Source organism: Syngnathoides biaculeatus, chromosome 13 (assembly GCF_019802595.1).
Source record: "Syngnathoides biaculeatus isolate LvHL_M chromosome 13, ASM1980259v1, whole genome shotgun sequence".
NCBI lineage: Eukaryota > Metazoa > Chordata > Actinopteri > Syngnathiformes > Syngnathidae > Syngnathoides > Syngnathoides biaculeatus.
Window position 1 is genome coordinate 2,477,985 of NC_084652.1, and position 23,698 is coordinate 2,501,682.

General features: G+C 46.6%; 1 protein-coding gene across 8 annotated transcripts in view; it reads right to left on the reverse strand.

Annotated features, from left to right (window-relative positions):
• Nucleotides 1–23,698, reverse strand: part of LOC133510649 (zinc finger protein 521) — a 173,750-nt gene that overhangs the window by 27,333 nt on the left and 122,719 nt on the right. For 6 of the 8 annotated variants that reach the window (XM_061838800.1, XM_061838807.1, XM_061838805.1 and 3 more), the window contains one exon: nucleotides 1,550–1,666. The exons of 1 other annotated variant lie outside the window; for it this stretch is intronic. In XM_061838800.1, the coding sequence (XP_061694784.1) occupies nucleotides 1,550–1,666 (117 nt within the window). The remainder of the gene's footprint in view (nucleotides 1–1,549; nucleotides 1,667–23,698) is intronic. One more of the 8 variants, XM_061838801.1, reaches the window with a different exon arrangement.

The window sequence follows — 23,698 nt, forward strand, 5'->3', positions numbered from 1 at the left end:
TTCGTTGCCCCGAGTTAGTGAGTTGTATTCATTGACAGGAGGAATCTCCACCACTGAGAATAGTGTAGTGTTGAGTTATCCTCGTCACAGTGTTTCTGTGCCACCACGGTTTAGTCCTGTCTTAGTTTATGTTTCATAGTCATAGTCAAGTCCTAGTTCTAGTCCTAGATCCGATCCCCGGCTACAGACTGTACCATGTCAATTAAAAAAAAAAAAAAAAAGTTTTTTTTCGAGTGAAGGGGGTTCTTTATTTTAATCGCTACTTGGTTTGTTAGCAAGATTATTCCCAAATTACTTAAAAACAATATTTTGGATGGATGAGAATGGGCGAAGGACAAAAATAGATTTTTCTTCACTCTTTAAATACAATTTAAATTCAATTTCATCCAGTTCCCTTATTTCTTAGTAAATTAAGGATAACCCTTTTTTAACACATAATATGGAGAAACACATTCACCTTTGATGTACAGTTTAGCGTATGCAATGAAGCTAACGTGCACGTTTTTGGAATGACGCCAGAGTATCTGTAGAAAACCGACGCAGGCATAACAAGTCGTCTACTGTACTGCGTCCAATCTCCCGTCAATAATAAGATGGCAAGCTAACGGGGAAAGCCGCTGCATAACTCTGTACAATAAGGTAAGGCAATCACAGAGTTTTCTGAGATTGGCTGGTGACCAGTTCAGGGTGTGCCCCTCCTCAGGGAGAGAGGCTCCGGCACCCCTGCGACCCTACCGAGGATAAGCGGTATGGAAAATTGAAGGATGAGTCACGGTATTAGACTGAAAAAAAAAAGCAGTTGTTTTCGGTAGCCCGTTTGACGAATGAGGTAGACGGTGGTTTTGAAAGTTTCCATTGAATAATAGATGGAGTGTGCGGCGTGACATCAGAAGCTACCGCGTAGCATGTTAGCAACGCGGGTGAAAAATTTTAAAAAAAGGAGGCCAATCACAGTTTGAAATGGGGGAAAAAAAGTGTTGTTTGCTGCAGCCCGCGCATTTGACAGATGAGCTAGCGCAGCCTAAATATAGGTCTGAGCGGAGCAGCCGGCATCCGCCGAAACAGGAGGAGCGAGAGGAGGATGAGGAGGAGGAGGAGAGCGCCGGCTCAGCCAAGCCAGTCAGCACGAGCGCGTCTGCCCTCTTTCATCATCATTCACTTGGCTCGTGTGTTGGGGAGTACGCCGAGGTCAAGCGTGCCGCAGGGTTCGCTCGTCTACGCCGCCACCATATGCGCAGCCCCTCGCTCGACCCGCTTCATTATGCAGGAACCTCCGCACCTGCCCGACTGACCCGTGGACGCGTGCGTGCGTCGCGCTCGCAAGAATGCGGCAAAGTCTTTGAAGACAAACGTCGCATCAATGTCAGAACGTCGCGCTTCCTCTCGGTCAACTCATCCAAAAACGGAGTGAGTTTCGTTACCCCGGGCCTCTCATTTGTAGGTTTATTTTTGAAAAGCGTTATATAATTTGTATTACGTAAAGTAAATAAAAAACTGCGTGTTGCCGTTTCAGGAAGGTGATAGAAATACCGTGGAACCACGAACGCACCTGAGGTTGCCCAGCTCAGAATACAATACGGCCTCTTTGCGGTTGCATCCATCTGTTTTCCATGCCGCTTATTCTCACAAGGGTCGCGGGAATGCTGGAGCCTACGCCAGCCAACTTCTGGGGAAATGAAGACCACACCCTGAACCGGTCGCCAGTCAGTCACAGGGCACATATGAAAAAGTGTACCACTACACCATCAGTGACTCTTTGTGGTTCCACATCAAGTAATTCACACACTGTTATTTGCTGAAAAAAAAAAAACAACAAAACATATATTTGCTGCTTTTGTGCTCAGGCCAAAGCAAACAAAACAAAAACAAAACAAAACAAAAAAAAAAACCCGAAAAAAAAAAACAAAACAAAACAATGCATTGCCACAATCTTGTGGCATTATGGTTTCAAGGAACTATACCGAAGTGAGTTGAGGAGCTTCACTGACACAAAATCTGAGACAAGGAGCTTCATTTAGCCAAACTGTGCATTTTATAACCCCATTTGGGGTGTGGGGGCTTCGACCGCTCGCATATTTTTGATATTACTGGCGGGGCTCACTCACTATCCCAGAGAATTGCGGCGGAGGATCAAACATTTTTGGAAAATTTGTTTGAATTGCGGGGAGCACAATGCCCTAGCGGTATAGAAAATGGATCAGCGGTGCATCCAAAATCCTAACCGAGATGTTTGTTGTTGCCTTTTCAGGCCAAATGAAACCTGACAACTAGCAAATGTGTTTGTAATACCCGTGGACTGAGCCTGAGTGAGAGCCCGAGAAGCAAGCTAACTCGATTAACCGGATTTTCCCCTTCGCTCTTTTGGGGCTGAAGTCACTTCCTGTCCCTCCCCGTCAGTGGTACCCGTGGCTGCGCGGTGGCGCTGCGCAGACTCAGCATCCAGTCCCGTGTCCACGGGGGTTGGGGCGGGGGGCGTCAGCATCATCCTCCCACTCTCCGCTCGGGAGTCCCTGGAGTGTTGTGGGCTGCCATCACCGTGTCCCTGCGCACCGCCGTGAAAATCCTTTCGATGACGACTTCTCCCGGGCCTGCTCCCTCTAAGCATCTCTTGACACCAGAGAAGTAAGCCCATCTGCATATCCATGGGGCCTCGCCTTCCTGGGGCTCATGCTTTATGTATTTCACAGCTCCTTAAAACACAAATGGCTAATATCACTCCCACGGGGGGGGGGGGGGACAAGAAGTGGGAAAGGAGAAAGAAAGACTCGTCTTTATGTCTCCTCACTGTTTACTTTTTTTCCATCCAGGCTGAAGTTCATGTGCCGTTGAAGGTTATTCGGGGAGCCGGAGCTCGCCGCTCTCCGGCTCGCGTGGTTTAGTAAATCCTTTATATAACAGGACAGGAGGTGCTGCATAGTCGATTCTGGAAAGCTCAGACGGAAGTTGAAGTCTTCTGTGAATTCAACAGACGTGTCTTTATTTTGCTTGGGAACGGATCAACTGACAGTGAGTAAAGAAGACTAAAGTAACTAAAGATGTTCCACTTAATAATTAAGTACACGCAGCGCAATTAATTCAACACTCTCGAACGCTTCCAACGCCACAGATCAGGCCACCGATGCTCCGAGTGAGCTAATTCAGATCAGGGGCACTTGGAGTTTGAGAATACTGATCTATAATCCCGTAAACAGTAAACACCCCGACCAAAATACCAACCCAGAACCAAAACACAAGCTTTTAGAAAAACAATCGTAACATTAACACCCTAACCAAAGCCCAAACATGCTAACCTCAACAACAAAGCCCAAGAACTGAAACCCACTCCCTACCGAAACCCAAACCACCTAACCAAAATGTTGACACAATGACGACATAATACTAAAACCACTAATCCAATTCTAACCTAAATCCCAACTCGGACATCGTAACCCTAATCAAAACTGCAATCCGCCGCCCAAACGTGGTCAGCGAAAAACCCAAACTAAAACTGTGAGACTCTAAACACCAAACCAAACAATTTAAATGCAAACCAAAATCCGGACACACGAGCAATTGCAAAAGCTTGAACTCCAACGTGCGAGCCGAAACACCAGAACCCAAACAAAAACCCCAACCTAAACTCTCACATCTTAACCTTAACCCAAACTCTGAGGCAACTGCCGGCTTTTATTGACGCTAAGGAGTGAACGGTCATGGGTTTACTTTTGGGTACAGACGTCTCGAAGGCAAGTTCAAGCTTGTAAACTGCGGCTGTCGTACCAGAACATGGCAACATTTCTTCAATTACAAAAAACTGTCAGGCTTTCCTCGATGAAAATGATCTATCGAGATGCTTCTTTTCAAAAGAGAACCTTATTGGTCAGGAAATAACTCCTACTACTAACAATTTTGAAAGTTCCAGACTTTCCCTAAAGAGTTTCACCTTTCCGACGCTTCATCTTATCGCTTTAGTTTCCGAACCACTTGAAGCATTTGGTGCCGGAGTCAAGATGGATTTATGCTAATCGCTGCCGTGTTGTTCTCTCAAGCTCGCTCTGCCTGTGTGGCCAACGCCGCTCACCCAAATGATATTAAGGACATCAATCAAAGCGCTATTTTGCCAAAAGTAATGAGTAAACAGGGGAGGGAGACAAGTGGGAATATTTAGTAGGCAGCAAAGGGTTGTTTTGAGGGCGCCCCAGAAATTAAGAGAGGTCTAATCGAACAAAACAGGTCAATGAGATTCCCCGCGTTTCAAATACCAAAGCTTTCCAAGCCGTCCTGCGTATGAGCAATTTCACCTTTAGCTAGTTTACTTTCCGGCCTACCATCTGCCTGATATAGGAGTTCTCAATTAATTAGGCAGGAAGATTTGGGTTTTGCTGGATTTTCCGATGTACGCGCAGGCCTCGGTGGGATTTGCACGGCAGCACAGTCGACAGCTTCGGGCCTGTAAACAGTAGGTGGGTTTACTTCTCTCGTCTCTCCCTGGGAACTATCCATTAACAGATAATTTGGGGAAAAATCTGAGTGATTAAGGCCCAGGGAATTATGGGTGAATACAAATTGACTCCACCTCTGAGTGATGGAGGAAAGCGGCGGGTTGGGGAGGGTGTGCGGTGGTGGTGGTGGGGGAGGAGGGTTGAAGATGGTGAGCGGGAGCGCAAAGGGATGTACCCCCTCGGGACCAAAGCTGATTGGAGAACCGGTGCCGGTGGGGAACATTGCTAATGCCTATTTCCTGCTCGCACAGTTAGGCGAGGACAGAGGGAGGCGTGTGCAAAACACGGCAATGAAAGAAGAAGATGAAAATCCAGCTATCTTCAAGTTTGCCCCCCATTCGATCAGTCAATGAATGCGTCAGACAAATAGAAAAGGAAACCAAAGCAATCTAAAAAAACTCAAAGGCGAAGCTCTGCTGCGTTATGCCAGTGGGGAGGTGGGCACGCAAAAGAAAGCTTTAGTGCGTGTGAAGGAGAAGCGGAAGCGAAGCGATGTACCGGAGCCCCGCGTGTCAGGGCGCCCCCGGGTTCATTGCATGCTTGATGCCGTGTTCTCCAGAGGGTTAGGCTTTGACACGCCAGGGGTGGAGAATTCTGGGCTAACACGTCTTCCAGGAGAATGTCGGCTCCGATGCGTGGCGGCTCGTCGGAGGTGCTAAACAGAGCAGAGCCGGACTCCCGCCAAGATCAGTCCGCGTCCCGGAGACGACACTTTTTCCGTGTCGACATAAACATGCGTGACGCCCGAATGGAGGTTACAAAAGGTTTCGGACCGCTGGAACCGCTTTTGGGTTTACACGTTTTGACAAACAACAGGGAGGACTTTTGTTCTCCTTTCCAACCAAACGAATGAAGGCATTTCCAAGCCTTTCAGGAATGAGTTTCTTTGGAAAAACTCATTTCTTTTCACAAAAGCACATAACAATCCGGGCACCACTGTTGGACAACTGCGAAGCAAATCTGACTCACAGTTCCGAGGACCGGGGTTCGTATCCCCTGTGCCTGTGTGGGTTTTCCTTTATGTCACTCCTCACATTGTTTGTCATGGAATTGCTGAGGTTCTACCGTAATCCCGGGTTTGAGGTCTGGTCTATTGGCTACAAAGCCCGTTCTCGAACCATCTAAGAACCACGTTCAATACAAAACCACATTGACAAGTGTTCCATTCTCCACATTCACACATCTCTGGGCTCACTTGTCCCAAGGGTCCGTGTAACCATCCCCCTTCTGATACCATTTTCATCAGACTACAGATTTGTAGTCTGTAGAAAAAAAAATACACACGTTGAGTCAGATTGAGTCCACTAGTCTATGTCACATGTGCTTGATTCTAGTCCCGTTACGCTCCTGTCTGGGCTTTTTTTTTTAACTGAGCGCACCACGGTGGCCTAGACGATCCCACCGGTGATGCAATTTGTTACAGCTCTTTACGGAGTAACACCCTCAACCCTGATTTGAATTCAGGCCCAGTGGCTTGTTACAGTCTACAAGGCGAGAATCAAGCCCGAAAGAAACGTTTTCCAGATTGGGGTGAGAGTCTAAGTGAGTCTTTTTCAAGCGAGCGAGCGAGCGGGCCGAATGTAAAAAGTTAATTACTGGCTCATGCCTGTCTTTTGTGTCTCGCGAGCCTCACTGCAGCATTGTCAGGCTGTGGTATGCGTCTCCGCCGGCTCTGTGGTCCACACAAAGGATCGGGGAAGGGGGAGCGTCGCAGAGAGGCCCCTTGGCTGGGCTCGCCACTCGGAACTCCGTACAATTAGCCAGCCCCTGCGTTCTGCCGGCTTATAATTATCAGCGCCTGCCTTAATTGACTCCCCTAGCCTGCTGCAGAGGGAGAGCCGCCCCCCTCCCCCACCCCCCGGCACCACCAAGACCACCCCCCCACCCCCCCCGCTCCACGCGGGCCGCCAAAAGCCACGCCGGGATCTCCAAAGTCATTTAGGAAAGCTCTAATATTTTCGGCGGAAAAAAAAACAAAAACCAAAAAAAAAAAACGAGGGGAACATTTGGCGGCGGAGTATTCATCATCAGGTGTCGAGAGGTTTTCCTTAATAGAAAAGCCGAGTCCCACTGAGCGCGCTCCGTGTTGCGGCCAGCTACGCATGCTCAGGACCGGCAAGCTGCCGTTCGCAGCGGGCTGCGAGACATTTGCATAATTTTATATAACACAAGCGCCCGCACTGGAAATTTAATACACCTCAGCAAATACCAGACAGGCGTTTTGCATAATTTTTTTTCCCCCTCTCATTCTCGACTGGCGTGTTTTTCTCCTTGTCTTGTCTCAGCGCCGCCACTCTCCCGTCGTCCCCCCCTTCCCGATCCCACCGCCGAGCTCGGGCTCTCTCGTCGCCCCACGCTGCGGCTCTCGCTTGGAGAGGGGGAAGTTCATTACCTCAGCTAAATCAGAATTAGTCCCTTCATTTTGACGGGGCGAACTTCATTAGAAAGGCCCTTCCTTAATCCAGCCGGGAGAGCCGATGAATCTACGTGGGGGCAATCATTTGCTTCACGCAGCACATTCAGCCGCTTCCTCCCCAGCGCTCCGTTCCCTTCTCTTTTTCTTTTGTCCGTCTCCACTTAGCGTCACGTATTTACAGCCAAAGACGGAGAACGGCAAACGCCTGCATACGATTAACTCGTGGCGGGGCGTAGAAGGATGACTTATGCAGCAATGGAACGTCCCTTCTCCCCAACAGGCTTCGGAGGCCTCTGGAGGAGCCGCGGCGGACTTGGCCGACGCTCAAGCGCAGGCTGGGCGGGCGAAGGGTCTGAGGTAACCGCTGAGACCGTTTTTTACAACGCCATCACTAATGCTGCGTGCCGGGGAGGGAGGATATAGCTCACCTCGACAGCCTCCAGGAGAAAATGAACAGAAAAACACCAGAGTCGTGGCACCTCACATCGGATGAGCGCACAGTCCGTCGGTTTTTGGTTCTTATTTACGTTTTCCTTCAAATTCCAAAGCTTTCTACAGAGGAGAAAATATGTAGTCTTTCACTGACCTTATTCATTCTGGAGCAAAGTAAAAAGTCATGAGGCAGCTCCACCCCTCACTCCTCATCAGTGTGAGAGCCAGCGCTTGGAACCAGATAAGTTTTACGTTCATGTCGTCTTCGGCAAGCCATTGTTGGACGTATTAAAGATGCATCGACTACATTTCCGTCCGTCCATTTTCTGAGCCACTTATCCTCACAAGGGTCGCAGGAGTGCCGGAGCCCATCCATATTCAGGGATATTCATATTCATATTCACCCTCAACAGGACGCCACTCAATCGCAGGGCACATAGACAGACAACAGTCGCAGTCACAATCACACTTATGGGCAATTTAGTCTCCGATCAATGCTTGTTTATGGGATGTGGGAGAAAAACATTCAGAAGTCCACACAGGTGGAGTTGGGATTTGAACCCCAGACCTCAGAACTCCCAGGCCAACACTATAACCAGTTGCACCACCGTGCCGCTCTGAGTCAAAACGATACATCGTGAATCTGCATTAGGCATAACATCCAGACACCTTCGCGTGTGGCCTTGTGAACCTCGAGGTTGGAACAACATTCATGTTAAAATGTCATAAACATAAAGTAGGAAATAATATTATTTTCACACTTGTGTGATTTTATTTGACTAGCTAAATAATTTACCGTATTTTCTGCACTGTAAGGCGCACCTAAAAGCCTTTAATTTTCTCCAAAGCCGACGGCGCGCCTTATAATCAGGTGCGCCTTATACACGGGTCAATATTGAGCCTTTAGTGCAGCTCCATCGAATGGATGCATATCGTAACCCCAGCCTCTACTGAAGCATCAATTCTATGCGCCATATAATGCGGTGCGCCTTTTATATGAAAACATTTTTAAAATAGGCCATACATTGAAGGTGCGCCTTATAGTGCGGAAAATACGGTATATTGTACATTATTAATAAAGTCGGGCTGGATGGACTAGTCCCGAATAGGACCTCTAACCCGTTTCCTTGTAGGACGTCAGAAACATTTCAGTTTTCACAAAAGCCGCATTTCCCAAGTAACAAATCACATGACTCTTGCGAGGGAGCGGAACAACCCCCCAAAAAACGGTTTTATCAGCTTGAAATCCAGTTCCAGTTCCACGATGCGCGTACAACGTCGTTTTCAGGAAAAGTCAAACTTTCAAAGACATTTATCCTGATTTTCTTTCTGAGCTAGACGGAGGGAGGAGATGGGAATCCGGACTGCCACAGCACCAAGTCTGGTGTCAAACAGATGCGCGCCTTGGCAGCTCTCGCCTTGAAAAGCGAGAGCCCGTGGATTTTAGGGTGGCGTCGGCTCGGTTTTCCCTCCCCCTTTTCATCCCCCGACGGTCCCAACTCCCCCGCAGTCTCCGAGTCCTCATCACCTCCACGCAGGAGTCTCCTGACTTGTAATCTCGTGCCTCGCCCGCGAAGCTCCGGCGTCATTACCCCCCGCTTTGGCGGCTGATGGCTAAATTGGAATGGCGCACCCTGCTGGCGCCGAGAGCTCCGAGCACGCAGCGGGTACTCGCGCTGCGAAAAGGCGGCCCTCGCTCTCGCGCGCGACCTTGCGCGCGGCCGACGTCGACGCCGGCTGCGAGCTGCAATATTCGTGTCCTGGCGCACGCTGGGAGTAAAAAGGCACGAGGCACGCAAAAAAAACGTTTCTGGCAAAATCACAACCTCGTGAACGTGCGCACGCCTCACATGCAAGTTATCCTTTACACGTGTCGACCAGGATATTCTGGCGCAGTGAATTAGCGAATAGTAGAAAAGACACAATCGCAAGTAATTCTGCCTCCATTTCATTGAAGCTCCAGACGAGGATGCTCTTGCAACAAAATACAAATGCAAAATGCTCAAATATTTGGTGTGTGTTTTTAAGATTATAGGTAACTTTGTCCTGCCAGTTCCTCACAATGGTTCCGTGGTAGTTTTCCCGTACACATATTTTTCGAAATCTGGAAGTCATCAGTGTTATTGTGGTATAAAGTCATCACGCAGTGGGATTGCCCGTTATGCGGTTTATTGTACGTTAGCATCTGCAGCGTAAAATATTCGGAGCAGCCAGACTCGACTACAAGTTGCATTTTCGGCTGTATGGAGATCAGCACACTTTTCCTCCAGTCCAAGGGACTATTTTGTAGCATAAAAAAAAAAGGAGACATGTCAAAAGTCATGTTGATTATCAACACAAGATTTCCTGGTATTTTGCTTGAATTTTTTGTTGAAGTTTTTGCTTCTTTGAATGAAATGAATGAAAGTTAGTAACATGGTTCGGGACTTTTCCCATCCTGGTCAGGACTTGTTCAACCTGCTGCCCTCTGGCAGGCCTTACGGGTCTCAACAGAACTCGGACAAGCGGACTCGAAGACCGCTTCCCCCCCCCCCAGAGCCATCGACTCCTTGAACTTAAAACCACGAAAAATAACAATACTCTCATCTAAAATTTTGCAACTGCTCTTCTCGTTTGCGTTTCTTGGTTTTAATAATCTGACCAAGGCCTGCACAGGGGGAATAACCCTGAAAATACACTTTATTTATTTATTTGTGTATTTAATTTTTAAGTTGTTTTAGCAATAACTGTGCTCTGATAAGTATTTTTTTTTCATGTTATTTTACTTCATATCAAAGATGTTCTCCTATTTTATTTGATTTTATTTGCGCAAACACCTTGAAGAGAATATAATATAATTATATCATACAACATTATGATCATATCATATATGAGATCATCATATAACATATCATATAAACATATAATGACATTAAAGGCTTTTGATTGATTGGTGTTTGTTATTTTGGAGGCAGATTCTTTTCTGTAATGATTGGTCGAATTCGTTTTTTGTGCTGAATTTTGCTTTGCAGCCTCCAAACGATTCTAATCAACAAATTGAGGAACATTTATGCATCTTTTCAAATATAACAACTACAACATTTTTTTTTACTGTGTGTAACTTGGGCTTCAACAACAAAACCGTATAGGACCGGGGTTCAAATCCCGACCCCGCCTGTGTGGAGTTTGCGTGATCTCCCCTGTGCTCGTGTGCGTTTTTTTTCCGGGCACTCCTACATCCCCAAAACATGCATTGATTGGAGGCTCGAAATTGCCCGTAGGTGTGACTGAGAGTGCGATTGACTGGTGACCAGTGTAGGGTGTAACCCCGCCTCCTGCCCGATGACAGCTGGGATAGCCTCTAGCACTCCCCTGACCCTCGTGAGCATAAGCAGCTCAGAAAATGCACAGACATATATACTGTACTGTATATATTACAGAATAAACTGTATATACAGTATACAGTGAACCCCTGCTAGACTGCAAATAGCAGAAATACCTGGTTAACCATTATAACATTATTATTATTGCTTTTATAGTAGCATTGAGGAAAAAAAAAACTTGAACAAGTGGGGGAAAACCGCCAATCAGTATTTTCAAGAAAAATGAGGAAAAAAAAATTGAAAAAAATGGAAAAATGACAAAAAATTTCAAGAAACTTGGTGGGGGGGGGGGCGGATTTATTTTTTAAATTGAACAAAACAAAACAAACAAATAAAAAACAAAACGGTGACTCGCCAGGTCCACAGGTGTCCAACTGTGTTTTTTGGGATCTACGATAGATTCTGTTAAGACTTTCCTCAAATTCAAGGCCAAAAGCTCCCACATCAATCTTTCTTTTCTTCCTCTGCAGTCGATGCTGGGAAGCGCACGTGAACGGTTCAGTCCAGCCCAAAACTGCAGGGATGTCCTCAAAAGTTGTCCGGATCTGAAGGCGCTGAAGATCAGTGCGGAGGAAACGTTTGTCAAAGGCGACGGGGGGGGGCCGAGGGTGGGGGAGGTGCGGCGGGACCCGGAGACGTGACGTACATTTCATTGCACTTAAACCAACCGCGGGGCTTAAGTGCCGGGCCTGGATTTTCCGACGGCGTCTCTGAGGATGGAGTGAGTTGAGGTTCAGGGGATGTTTTTGTCCTCCTTCCACGCAGACGACAATGGCAAAACGGACAAAAGCGTGCGGACGCACTAATTACTTGGGGACGGCGAGGAAGCTCAATTAGGGCCTGTTGTCACTCGCGTTAACAGAGATGCAGACGATTATATGAATAAACACCATTCGAGGGCTATATGAATGACTTCAAGAAAGACGTCTTCTGTAGTTTCTCCATTTACACGAAGCCCAGGAAAGGAGAAAAGTGTCACATGCTGAAGAAAAGCCACAGCCAGAGACTGATGTCAAACAAGCGACTTTCCTTTCGATAAATCGGGCCAAAAGAAGTGAGCGTTAAACTTCACAAGGCTGTCCCGGCATTCCTTTTACAAGCGCCATCCGGTCCCGGTTACAGCTCTGATAATAACTTGCTCGCCTAGCCGAATATTAAAACATCAGAGCGTCGGCGGTGTTTATATAGAGCAGTGGGGGGGGGAAAAAAAAGAAATGTGGCTTTAGAAGGATGTAGAAAACGGGCTACTTGTAAGCATATCGTGACAATCGGGCAAAAAAAAAAAATGAGCATCACACACCTCGAAACCAGCAAAGGCCTGATTATCCCAAACAATTATCCTGTCAAGAGTAATCTCTCCTCCACAATCTACTTCAAAAGTGTTTGTCACTGATCTAAAAAAAAAAAAAACAAAACAAAGACTGGATGGCTCATTGGCCACCAAAAGTGAAGTCGCCGTCCGCCATCTTGATACTGCCAAAACACGCACGATATAACTGCGGTTATCGCTAGTTTCGTGGCTGTGGGAAAAGATTCCACAGGTAAGTTAGAAAGATTTACTTTGACACTGTTAAAGTTTGTTTGTAAAGGTTTTTTTTTTTTTTTTTACATTTTCTAATGAGCTTAATTCACTGTTCACTGTTCACTCTCTGCTTCACCTTTATAGGCCGACGGTTTTTCGCGAAAAAGCAATGTCAATATTTTCCCCAAACTTCATCAGTGGATAAGCAAGAAAACATGAATTTCACAATACAGAACTCTGCAAAAGAGAGGAAACAAGTTGAAATATTCTGTCTGAAATAGGACGTCCCAGAGACAACAAATGCGTTTGGCATGTAGTTTCCCATTGGGAGTCCTTATTTCCAAAAATATATCCAACTGATTGACTTAAAATTTTATGTTTTTATGACCAAAAAACATGCTGAGATTTTTTTTGCTATGTTATGGTGATAATGCTTCACGGCGTATTTTGGGAAAAGTTAACATGTCACGGAAATCAGGCCCTTAGGTAATAATGCAAGGTTTTTCGGTAGTCGCGCTGTCTATGTCATTTCCTTTGCACTTCGCCTTTTTTGGCTTACCACGTCGGATTAAAAATCCTTCATGTTAGCAAAACTGAAAAACGTTGAGAAAACCCACCATAATCCAACCTGCAAAGCACATCCTCCACACGTTTTGGGAGTACCAAGATGGCGGCCAATGGCTTTAACCAATCGACATACCGCTCGATGTGTATGCGCTATCCAGGCTTTTTTCAGTGGTGTTTGCGCAAACTTCAACTATTTTCTTCTTCTTTTTTGCAATTTAAGAGCGCACCATGCTGCCTCTCACAGGTCACTCTTGGTACTACACACAAGGACTGACAATTGTGGGTGGAGCAATGGTCATGCGTACGGTCTGCTGTGTAGGTCATCTTGAGTACGCCTTACACTGTAAGAGCAGAAATTGGTGGGGGACGCTCAAGTTTTAAAATACAGTTCAAATGTTAAAATTCGGCATGTTCGTAAAAAAACGAATCCCTTGGAAAAACGTAATAGAACACCAAGACTTGCACTGTACAGTAAATACTCTTTTGATGAAAATCTCGGGAAAAAAACACCTCCCCTCCCTCCTTCTTTTGTGTTCATGGCCATTTAATTTTCCAGCCATAAACACAATCTTAGGTGGGCCTGAGACGAGGCGAGGAGGAAGCAGTACTTAGGCCAGACTGGCCCACAGTGATATTTCCAGCAAGAGCTCTCCTGGCCTCGTGGAGAGAATACTTGTCCATTAAGACTGTCAGATGAAGCTCTCAGAAAATGAGAGGCAGTACGTCTGGAGAGGTCTGGAGGGAGCGCGCCGGGCAAAGCGGCGGGGTTATCGGAGGGGAGAGCGCCGGACGGCCGTTCGCAGGTTGCGGAAATCTGCGGCTCGGCTTAGCCGGAGTGCATCCGCGGCGCCGTCGTCGCAGTATGGAAAATATAACCTACTTTGCTCTACAAAGAAATGTCTATTCAATCCCCTTGAGGATCATTAAAAGGGGTATGGAATTACAAGGCACTATTATTACAGCCCGCGAGGGGGGAGACCTCAGTCATTAAGCCTCAAAGATGTCGCCTGTTTTGATGATTTTTATCCGCTCTGTTCCCTTACAAAAGTGACAAATTCTTCCTATTTTGTTGCCAATCTCCACACGCTTGTCATGTGTATCGAAAGATCACAAAAAAAATACTTAAAAAAAAAAAAAAAGCCTTCAAACGCATGTGTGATGCGTCTTGAAAATTCACCAAACGCGGATCCGTTCCCCAATTGCGTTTGCGGGATTAAGTCGCGGAAGAGACGTCTCGCGTTTCTTAACCGGTGGCTGCGTCTCACATCAGAGCGGATGCGAGCGGAGCGTGCCGGTATTGTCCAGGGGAGGGAACCCTCGCTCGAACCGTCAGCGCCTCACCAAGTGGGACGGAGATGATTAAAACACACGACGGCGGTGACTGACAGACTCCCCGGCGCTTCAAGGAGATGACAGAACGCTCCTCTAATTTTAACTACAACGCAGAGCTCCTCTGTCAAAAACCGCAAAAAACAGCCACGCTGAGATGCTTAAGCGCAATGAAAGTGATAACAAACCGAGCAGAGAAATAAGTTTAAAAGGACAACAATAGCAAAGGGAGCGCAAGGAGGTGGTTGTGGTGAGCGGGGAGAAGGCGCTAGTGTCCCATCGGCGTGCACAAACAGCTGAAACCTGTGAGCTTGTGACAACACCTTCAAACATTTCTGTTACTTTCACAGAAATATCTGATGCTGATGCTCCAGTGTGATGCTTCCACCGTAACTCCATTCTCGTCCCAGCGCCAAAAAACATTGACATTTTTTTTTTTTATAGCGGGGACGTGGAGGTGGGAGGAAAGGAAGTGAGAGGTGGGAGAGAAAGTGCAAAAGACGGAGTGAGCTGCATTTACACTGCAGGTCCAAGAGCACAATTCACATTGACTGCTTGTATCCAATTAGAAAGTTAACTCAATTTAGTCCAAAGTCAACTCAATGTTCCCCGTTCACGAGAATTCAAATTCCATGAATGTGTTCCAGCCCAAAATCGCTGCCATTTTTTGTCACCTATTTTTCATGTCCATCAGTCTCAGTGTAGAATTAGGTTAGGTTAACACTAACTCTTACCCTTACCCCAACCCCAACCCTACTAACCCTAAAATAGTCTTTTATCGTCAATTATCTGCTCAAAAAGGTTCAGCATCACTTAGCTCTATCAACACAAAGTGAAGACCCAAAATTTCTAAAAGACTTATATTGAAAAAAAAAAAAAAAGGATTTTCGCACCACTTCTGCCAGAATGGAACCACATCGGGCAGAGTCCCGAGTTCTAACTTCCTTGCTTTTTTACTCTTTCCGTTGCCATGACCCAGTATGTGAATCGTAGCATGCGCCTCAGTCTGCAATTGTTCCTTCACTGAGATCGGGTGGACTGAGAGGTTTTCTTTTTATTGTCATGTCTTGTTTCCTATTTTTCACGTCAATCAGTCTCAGTGTAGGGTTAGGTTAGGTTAGGTTAGGTTACCCCTTACCCCAACCCCAACCCTAACTGGAGGGTTACCCTAACCCTACTAACCCTAAACTAGTCTTTTATTGTCAATTATCTGCTCAAAAAGGTTCAGCATCACTTGGCTTTATCAACACAAAGTGAAGACACAAAATGTCTAACAGGTATACATTAAAAAAAAGGATTTTTGCACAACTTCTGCCAGAATCGAACCACATCGGGCAGAGTCCCGAGTTCTAACTTCCTGGCTTTTTACTCTTTCCGTTGCCATGACCCAGTATGTGAATCGTAGCATGCGCCTCAGTCTGCAATTGTTCCTTCACTGAGATCGGGTGGACTGAGAGGTTTTCTTTTTATTGTCATGTCTTGTTTCCTATTTTTCACGTCAATCAGTCTCAGTGTAGGGTTAGGTTAGGTTACCCCTTACCCCAACCCCAACCCTAACTGTAGGGTTACCCTAACCCTACTAACCCTAAACTAGTCTTTTATTGTCAATTATCTGCTCAAAAAGGTTCAGCATCACTTGGCTTTATCAACACAAAGTGAAGACACAAAATGTCTACCAGGTATACATTTAAAAAAAAGGATTTTTGCACAACTTCTGCCAGAATCGAACCACATCGGGCAGAGTCCCGAGTTCTAACTTCCTGGCTTTTTTGCTCTTTCCGTTGCCATGACCCAATATGTGAATCGTAGCATGCGCCTCAGTCTGAAATTGTTCCTTCACCGAGGACGGGTGGGCTGAGAGCTTTTCTTTTTTTATTGTCGTGTTCCACGGAGGGAGCAGAGGGTTGCGTACTAAATGATTCACAGAAAATCCGAATCTTTTTACATCGGCGTCAGCAATTCAGCCAGGCGCCCTTGTGGGGGAATTCTTTTTGTCTGTGCCGAGTGCGCCCAAAAGCTCTGACAGGGGGCCCCCGAGGGCGCTTGTCTTCACCTTCAAATCATAAGATGGAGTGAAGAAACTCCCTCTGTGCTCTCAATTATACTGCTCGACACCAGCCCCCCTCGCAACCCCACCCGCCCCCCGCACATGCGCACACCCGCAACTCCTACACACATGCACGTACGCCTGCCCTCCCCAGAAAAAGAAAACAATGTCGAAAACTAAGGAGTAATGCGGTCCCAGTGGAGGGCGCCAGCTTCAATTTGCTGCTGGATCAGGTGACAGGATCCCTTTAGGACGAGTCCATTCCCTGCAGGTCCTTCCCACTCGGTTCTACAACGTGACAAGTTACTACTTCATCCTCAGGGATGTGCGTCCCTTGACTGCACGGCCCACCTTGGAGCCGCTTCCGAGGACCCACTCAAGCCATGTGGATTTTCCCCAAGTGCTAACTTGGTAGGGTGGAACACTTTCTGTCGATTTTGAACATCTGGACCACATTTGAAAATGTCCAAGACCATGTTGACAAAATCGCCAAGTATGTGCTTACCAGCCTGGTAGCATGCGGTGATCTTGACACAGCACACCACACACGTTTTTTGCCACCGAAAATCGGGAGTCTCCCTTACCCGACCGACATGGCTGTCGGAGTACCGAAACCGATCTGTGAGCACCAGCATGGTGCCATAGGGCATCAATATTTGGAGCATCAGCACACGGTTACGGATTTCGTTCAACAAATGTGTAGCAATCCTTACATTTGAGGACTGCTTTTGAGAACGAGTTGAATTCTATCATCGTCATCGCCAGTTTTAGGCAATTTGGCTGATCACCGCAGACGACCTTGTCAAAGGTTGTCCACAGAAAATTCCAGAAGATAAAAAATACACAGAAAAATACAGATTCGTTGAAACAGTATGCTGTCTTGAACAATTTTATCTTCAGGATTTTAATTCGACTGTCTTTAAATGTAAGATGCGATCCCAAGTTGTTCAAACTTCACTTTTTGTGAGAGCGCGTGAAGGAAGGGAGCAGAAGGGTGCAGCCAAAGGATTGGTGTCGTTTCGTAGACCGGGCACAGCCGGACAAACATGCATATCGAGGAATTTCTGCCTGCTTGATGGAAATGAGCGACTTTGCATGAATGGCCTCGATTTTTTTTTTTTTTTTTTTTACCCGAGCCAAAATGGGACCATTTTCAACATGTCTCAATGAAGACGACAAGCCTCACACGAGCGGAAATGCAACATCAGTTTGGGCTAAATCCAAGTGTGAAACGTTGGCGTCTCTGCCTGACTTTGCCCAAGAGCTCATCCAAGTCCTGCTTGCCTGCCTGACCTGTCAAAAGCATCCTCGTCCTCCCCAAAATGCCCAAACAACACAAAGCAAGCCACCGCTGGCAGGGTCAAGGGGGCAGCGGCCCCGGGCGCCCGGACTCTGGCGGGCTTTCGGAAATGGTGGAAAAGGGCAGCGAGTGAAAGGAAATCTTTTCAAAGTGAAATCTCCAGCTGATGGCTTAGAGCTCCACACCTCACAGTTTGCGTCTCTTGCTGCCGTCAGATGCTCGGACTGAGCCATTTGGAAGGATTAGGGGGAAAAAAAAGCAGAGGAGGAAAACTGGACAGTGGCACAGGACCTGAGTGATGCCTCCAAGACCCCTCAGAGAGCGATAAACCTTTTAACCTTGACGGTCCCCCTGCGGTGACCCCTGACCTCTGGCTCTGCGCCACAGATTCAATGATGCAGGAGGGCGACCGCACCTCCAACTTCATGCAGAGCTCCTCTACCTGTTCTGATCGTGTGGCTTTTGAATTCAAACCGTTTGCAAAATCCGAAAACGCAATTTCTCTGAGAACTTTACAATACGATCGTGAAGAATGTCTTTATTTTTGGAAACATGACTTTTCACTGTGTACATTGGAAAAGAACAAGAATCCGTTGCAGTTTGAATTCATTTTGTATTTCCTCCTCCATGCGGGGATGAAATGATTTACAGCACAGAGTCTCAATCGTATACAGCAAAATCTTTCAGTAAGTATTGCGGAAGTTTTTAGGATTTCTTTCAGCTGGTAGTTTCTCTTTGCTAGCGCAGAAAGCATTTGTTTGACAGCACTTATTGGATCGACCAATACTCAGTGACCTGTCTTTATTGCTGCAGTACTCGAGTGTCACCAACTACCAGTGACAAATTTCTTGTGTTTTTTTTTTTTTTCATTCAACCACCTGCCACAAACCGATGACAGCTTGAACAACAGCGACTGAAACACAGTCGAGAAAAGGTCGGAACCTTATAGCTTGACTGAAAAGTGCGTTTGACCACACTGATGAGCCCGAGTGGGTTCTGGACAAATGTTTCATGGTCAGAGACGCTTTGAGATACTTCAGCAGAATGACAAGAAACATTCGGAGTGGTCAAGGGGAGACTTTCAGTTCGAAAAACACCGGACCGAAATGTGAAGTATGACGGCGTGGTGGCGTCGTACTCTCAGACTACAAAGAGTTACTACTTGCAACAGTTCAAATTCATTTCAAATCAAGAGCGAGATGGCCGCATAATGCTAATTATAATAAAGTCATACCCCATTAGCTATTCAAATAATGTGCAATCCGCATCCGCGGCGAAACAGCCACCGTCGAAAATAATAGTGTGCGTATTATTAGCAGAGGCACAACGACACATCCACGTTTTCCACTCCACAACGGGCACCGGCTCCAAGGTCGCGCCAGTCCATGCCAGTCATTCCGCAGATCCATTTTCCCTCCCCAGGCGGGCCTTCCTCCCCCCATGTTGTTGGCCCAGTGATTCAGTGCCTTGCATTAAGAGCAATTCACCTGCCTCCGGCATCCCAGCGGCACAGCTCCCCCGGGGAAACCAGGTGGAGCATAAAAAAGTTCCACATATGGTAAAGTCAAGCTGCTCGGAGGCTGCCGAGTGTCTGCTGTGGGGATAGAGGCTCCTAAAAGGCCCAGCTGGTACTTGGAAAAGAGCTCGTGCATTACTACACCTCCGTGTCTGTTTGGGCTCCCCTTTGGAAAGTGTTGGCCGGCGCACATGACCAGCCATTTTAGATTCCTCCCTCTACCCGGCCTCATCTCTCGCTTTCCAATTGGTTCTGTATCCAATTGAACATTTGGTCCTCCACTGCTGGTTAATCAAATTCCTCCATCTGGCCCACCAGGTCCCAATGGAACTCAAAAGGTGCAGCCTGAGCCCGGGTCCAAGCGCATTTTTTTTTTTTCCAGTGGGGGAGAGACAGAGGAGGAGTTGGGGGGAAGGAGACAAGGACTCCCTGGCTAACTTACACAGCCCAGTCAACGAAATCAGGTAGCGTGCGCGAGGCCAGGACTGGTCGTTTTGGGCAAACAGGAACAGCTTGGGACTAAGTACCAGAAGCCTGCTGTTCTTATCCAGCTCTGGGATGGCGAAGGGATCATGTGACAGTAGGAGGGTTTTATGAGCTAATACCTCCATATACACTGCAGAATACACAATAGAGTTGGGCCTAAATACTGCGCCCGACAACAGATGGGAAGTAGCAATGTTATTTAATCCCCACAGCAGTAGAGGGCGCTGCTATTTGGAGGAGGGCTGGGTGGGAAATACCGAGCAGCAAAGAAAGATTAAATTGTGATATTTTATGCCAAATTTGAATTCACGAGAAATGCTAGATGCTGGCTCAACCAAATAAGACGATGCATTCTTTTGTTTGGTCTCAGACGCGTTCGACACAGGGGGAGCTTGCCCACGCCGACCATGGGTGGTGGAAAAACCCAACAGAATAAAGACATAAAAGTCAGGAATAGGATACTTGCTGATCGCGGAGCATTCAGACGGAACCACTGCTGGCTAAAACGAGATGGGAAGCTGATTGTTGTTCATTAGCCTCCACGACACTTGAGTGCTGAAGGGTCACAAAAACGCCCTACGGCTACTTATTAGTAATGTTATTTCTTTTGTTTCATTTGAATGAAGAGCTAAATATTTCCGGCTAAAATGCGTGTGCGGGGATGTAAAAACGCATCAAATGATGATCTTTGCGTTACAACTAGTTATAGCCTCCTTCCCGCTATTAATATGAGTTCGAAAAAGATTATTTTGTCTCTATGACTCTGGAAGGTTACACACATTCAACAATGCTTACACCACAGAAGCAGGGCTACAGAAAAGAAAACAAGACAATTTTTTTCTTAGGCTGACCCTGACTTGGACAAAATCATCGTTAAAAAAAATAAATAAATCAAAATAACAGTTGGGGACTCACGCATTGAGAAATTTCATATTGGACACCCGGATCCAATCCTGTAGAGGCTTTTGAGGCCGTATATACACGATATTGTACTTGAGCACTTTTATTGAATCATAAAAAAAAAAAAAAAGGGTCACAGACAAGGAAGAAGCGAATTGCTACCAAAAGAGGACGTGGCTGAAAATGAAATGAGAGTGGGGGATATGTTGAGGGGCTCAGCTCCGGTCCGACTCGCGCAGCATATGCCGCACAAAACATCAGTTGCTAACACAGACTGCAAGCTTCGCTATTTTATCCACAGGTCTATTATACATAATAAACTAAGTGTATGCATAAGTTAGATAGAGTATTTTTATGGCGGGGCAATGTTCGCTTAAAATGTGGAAAAAGATTTTTAGCATGCGTGGAGTTTTTGTGCATTGCGATTGGCTGTAACACTGCTAATCACATGACTAGAATTTCCATTTTGAAACGCCGCGAAACCAGCGGCCGAGAGACGGGCCACTGGTGGCAACAGTTGCCGGGCCCCGCTCAATCGAGTTCGGCACCATCGACCGGGTGTGCGGCGGGCTTTATGCCGATGACGCGAGCGCAGGCTAAATGATTGCTCGGTAAAAAACGGAAGTTCCTCTTGCTGACCCTTGAGGGTGCCATTATTTGGGTAAAAGGCATCAGAGCGCGGTAACGAGCCACGGAATGAACACGTCGGGTTGTTGTATTCTGATGTCGCTTGCTCGAGTTCAAAGTAGCAGCGCATCAGTAGCTAAGCGTCTTCTAAGCCTGCACTCTGATCAAAAGAGATATGTTAAGATATCACACAAAGCCGGCAGGGATCTTTCTATCCCCCCGAGAGTGTGTTGCTGCCTTCACAAAATATCTCCTTAACTACATATTTATCAAAAGAGACCGTATTATGTTTTTAAGCGCAGCCACCTGCACAAAAACGCGTACATTATACTCGCGCGCCATCCGGGTTTACTCTTTGATTCGCGGGGAGCTGCGGGAAGGTCAACAGGAAGCCAAAAACAAAGCGTTCGCTGTGCCCGTCCGTCGCGTGTGCCGTGCGATTCCAATTCGCGTCCAACGATCGCCTCCCGCGCCAGGTGGCGAAACATGTGTCAATAATTAAACTGCTTTTACGTAACAGGCTACAAGAACACAATGCAATTTGCTCCCCATATTTCATTGGGCCTTCATGAAAGCACATGAGAGAGTGTAATTAATCAAACCACTGGAATATGTGAACGGCAATTTCCACTTAATGGCACTTACAGGGATTGGGTCCCTTAAGCACCCTGTTCTGTCTACCAAACGAGCGGGATTCATTTTCATCTTCGTAGTTCCGAGGATAAAAACCTCGCGTGGATGTTAGCCGGCACCCGCTTGACATCAGGCTGTCTGCAACGTGACAAAAACGCTCCGCGAGGCATGTCCAGAAATCTCATTCTTTTGCCGTCTTTTAGGTGATTTTTTTTTTTGCCGTGACCTCGAACGCGGAGCGCCTGCTCCATCTCGACTCCACCGCAGGATGCTAACCGCCACCCGGCCAGGGACAGGAAAAAGATCATTCGCTGCTTTTAGTGGCTTTTTCGGTAAGACGATGGTCGTCATCTAAATGGCACCCATGTCCTGAAAAAAAGTGTTTCTCTTCCTCTCCCTCTCTCCTCTATTTCCATCTGCCTCTCCAAAGACTCGTCTAAGTGCAGCATCTTGTTTCAGTAATTCAGCCAGGACATAGACAGCGGAGAGAGGAATGTCATCGATTTCTCTCTCATTTGGTTCCTCCTAGACTTGCTCTAAGGCCTCTTCGGGGACATCTATTGGACTACTGCACAGGACTGTTTGAAAAGACAGCGTCGGTGAATCGGAAGTCAGCTCCGCACCGATGTTTTCACTTCCAGCGCTGGCATTTCAAACGAAACATAGAAACTGTCGTTTTAAGAACGGTGGACGGCAATCTCACAGAATGATTCAGCATTGATCTATAAATCACCAGACTCCAGCCCTGCTCATTCCATCCAACAATGCATTCTTCACTTTACGGCGGAGTAAGTCGAGGTCAGAAGTAAAGATTGACGTCTGATGGAAACTCAGGAGTTGACCATGCCGAGGAATAAGCGGTCCTACGGATTTTGGAGCAAATGGCTCTAGTCTTATCCCACTCCCGATCCGACCTCATCAGCTGAGCTTGTGGTAGGTCTTGCCGCCATCTTGGCTTCTTGTTGGCCCCACTTAGTATCTCTTCTGCATTGGCGCCCTTTAGGGCTCCTAATAATTCATTTTGCTCCGACTTGAAGGCAGCCTGCTAAATTCTTAATAACACTCAGCAACTCTCAGGCTGACCTTCCATTCATTAACATCTTATTGAGATATTCTTTAGCACAAAACCAATTAGAAATGCAACACAGCTACCAGCAGATCTTCATGTGCAATAATTTCAAAACAGTGGCCAATCCCTTGCGCCATTAGGCGAGGCAAGCGAAATCCAAACAAGACAAATCTATCTATTGTTTATCACCTCCTCGGGCTTTTTACCCAGAGGCCAAAATATGAGCGGGAGGGGTACGCGGTCATTAAAATTAAATCACCATTCACTTCTCTATCCGAGCCAGAACATGCTAAGACACGTGACGGCAAAATCCATAGTAACTTTTTATAATGGATTAACATAACACCCCAAAGAGCTAACCTGTATTTGAATCCATTGGATTGAAAGACAGCAATTCACGATCGTTTGTCTGTTTTTCGCCCTTGTGATGGCTCCTGCTAAAGTTGCGAGGGATTATCTGGAGGGTATCTTGTGTTAGTCTGTTGACGCAACAACCTTTACCGTAGTCGCATGTAAATTGCACATTTGTCATTTTGATATAGATAACCTCTGTCACACAGTACAAGCTTGTACCTGACCAAACGGTATCTCAATATCTCTTCTGTTTTGTTTATGTCAATGTTCCGTCTTTTAACCAAAGATGACCATGAATACATCCTGCCGGGATACCGCAGATACGCCAACTAAAATTGGACACAACAATCCGAAGACAAACCAGCAAGCGTCCCCGATCATTGGTAGTCACCTCCGTCATATGCCTCGATATCATCGAGATTCCAGCATTATGCACTGAAAAACTCAGCGAAAAAGAAAAATACAGTATTTTCCGCACTATACAAAAGCTGACAGTGGGCCCTTATAATCAGGTGCGCCTTATATATGGATCAATATTGAGCCTTTTGCGCAGCCCATCTAATGTAACCACAACCTCTACTGTGGCGTCTATTCTATGCGTCTTATAATGTGCTGCGCCTTATATATGAACAGAATTTGAAAATAGGCCAATCATTG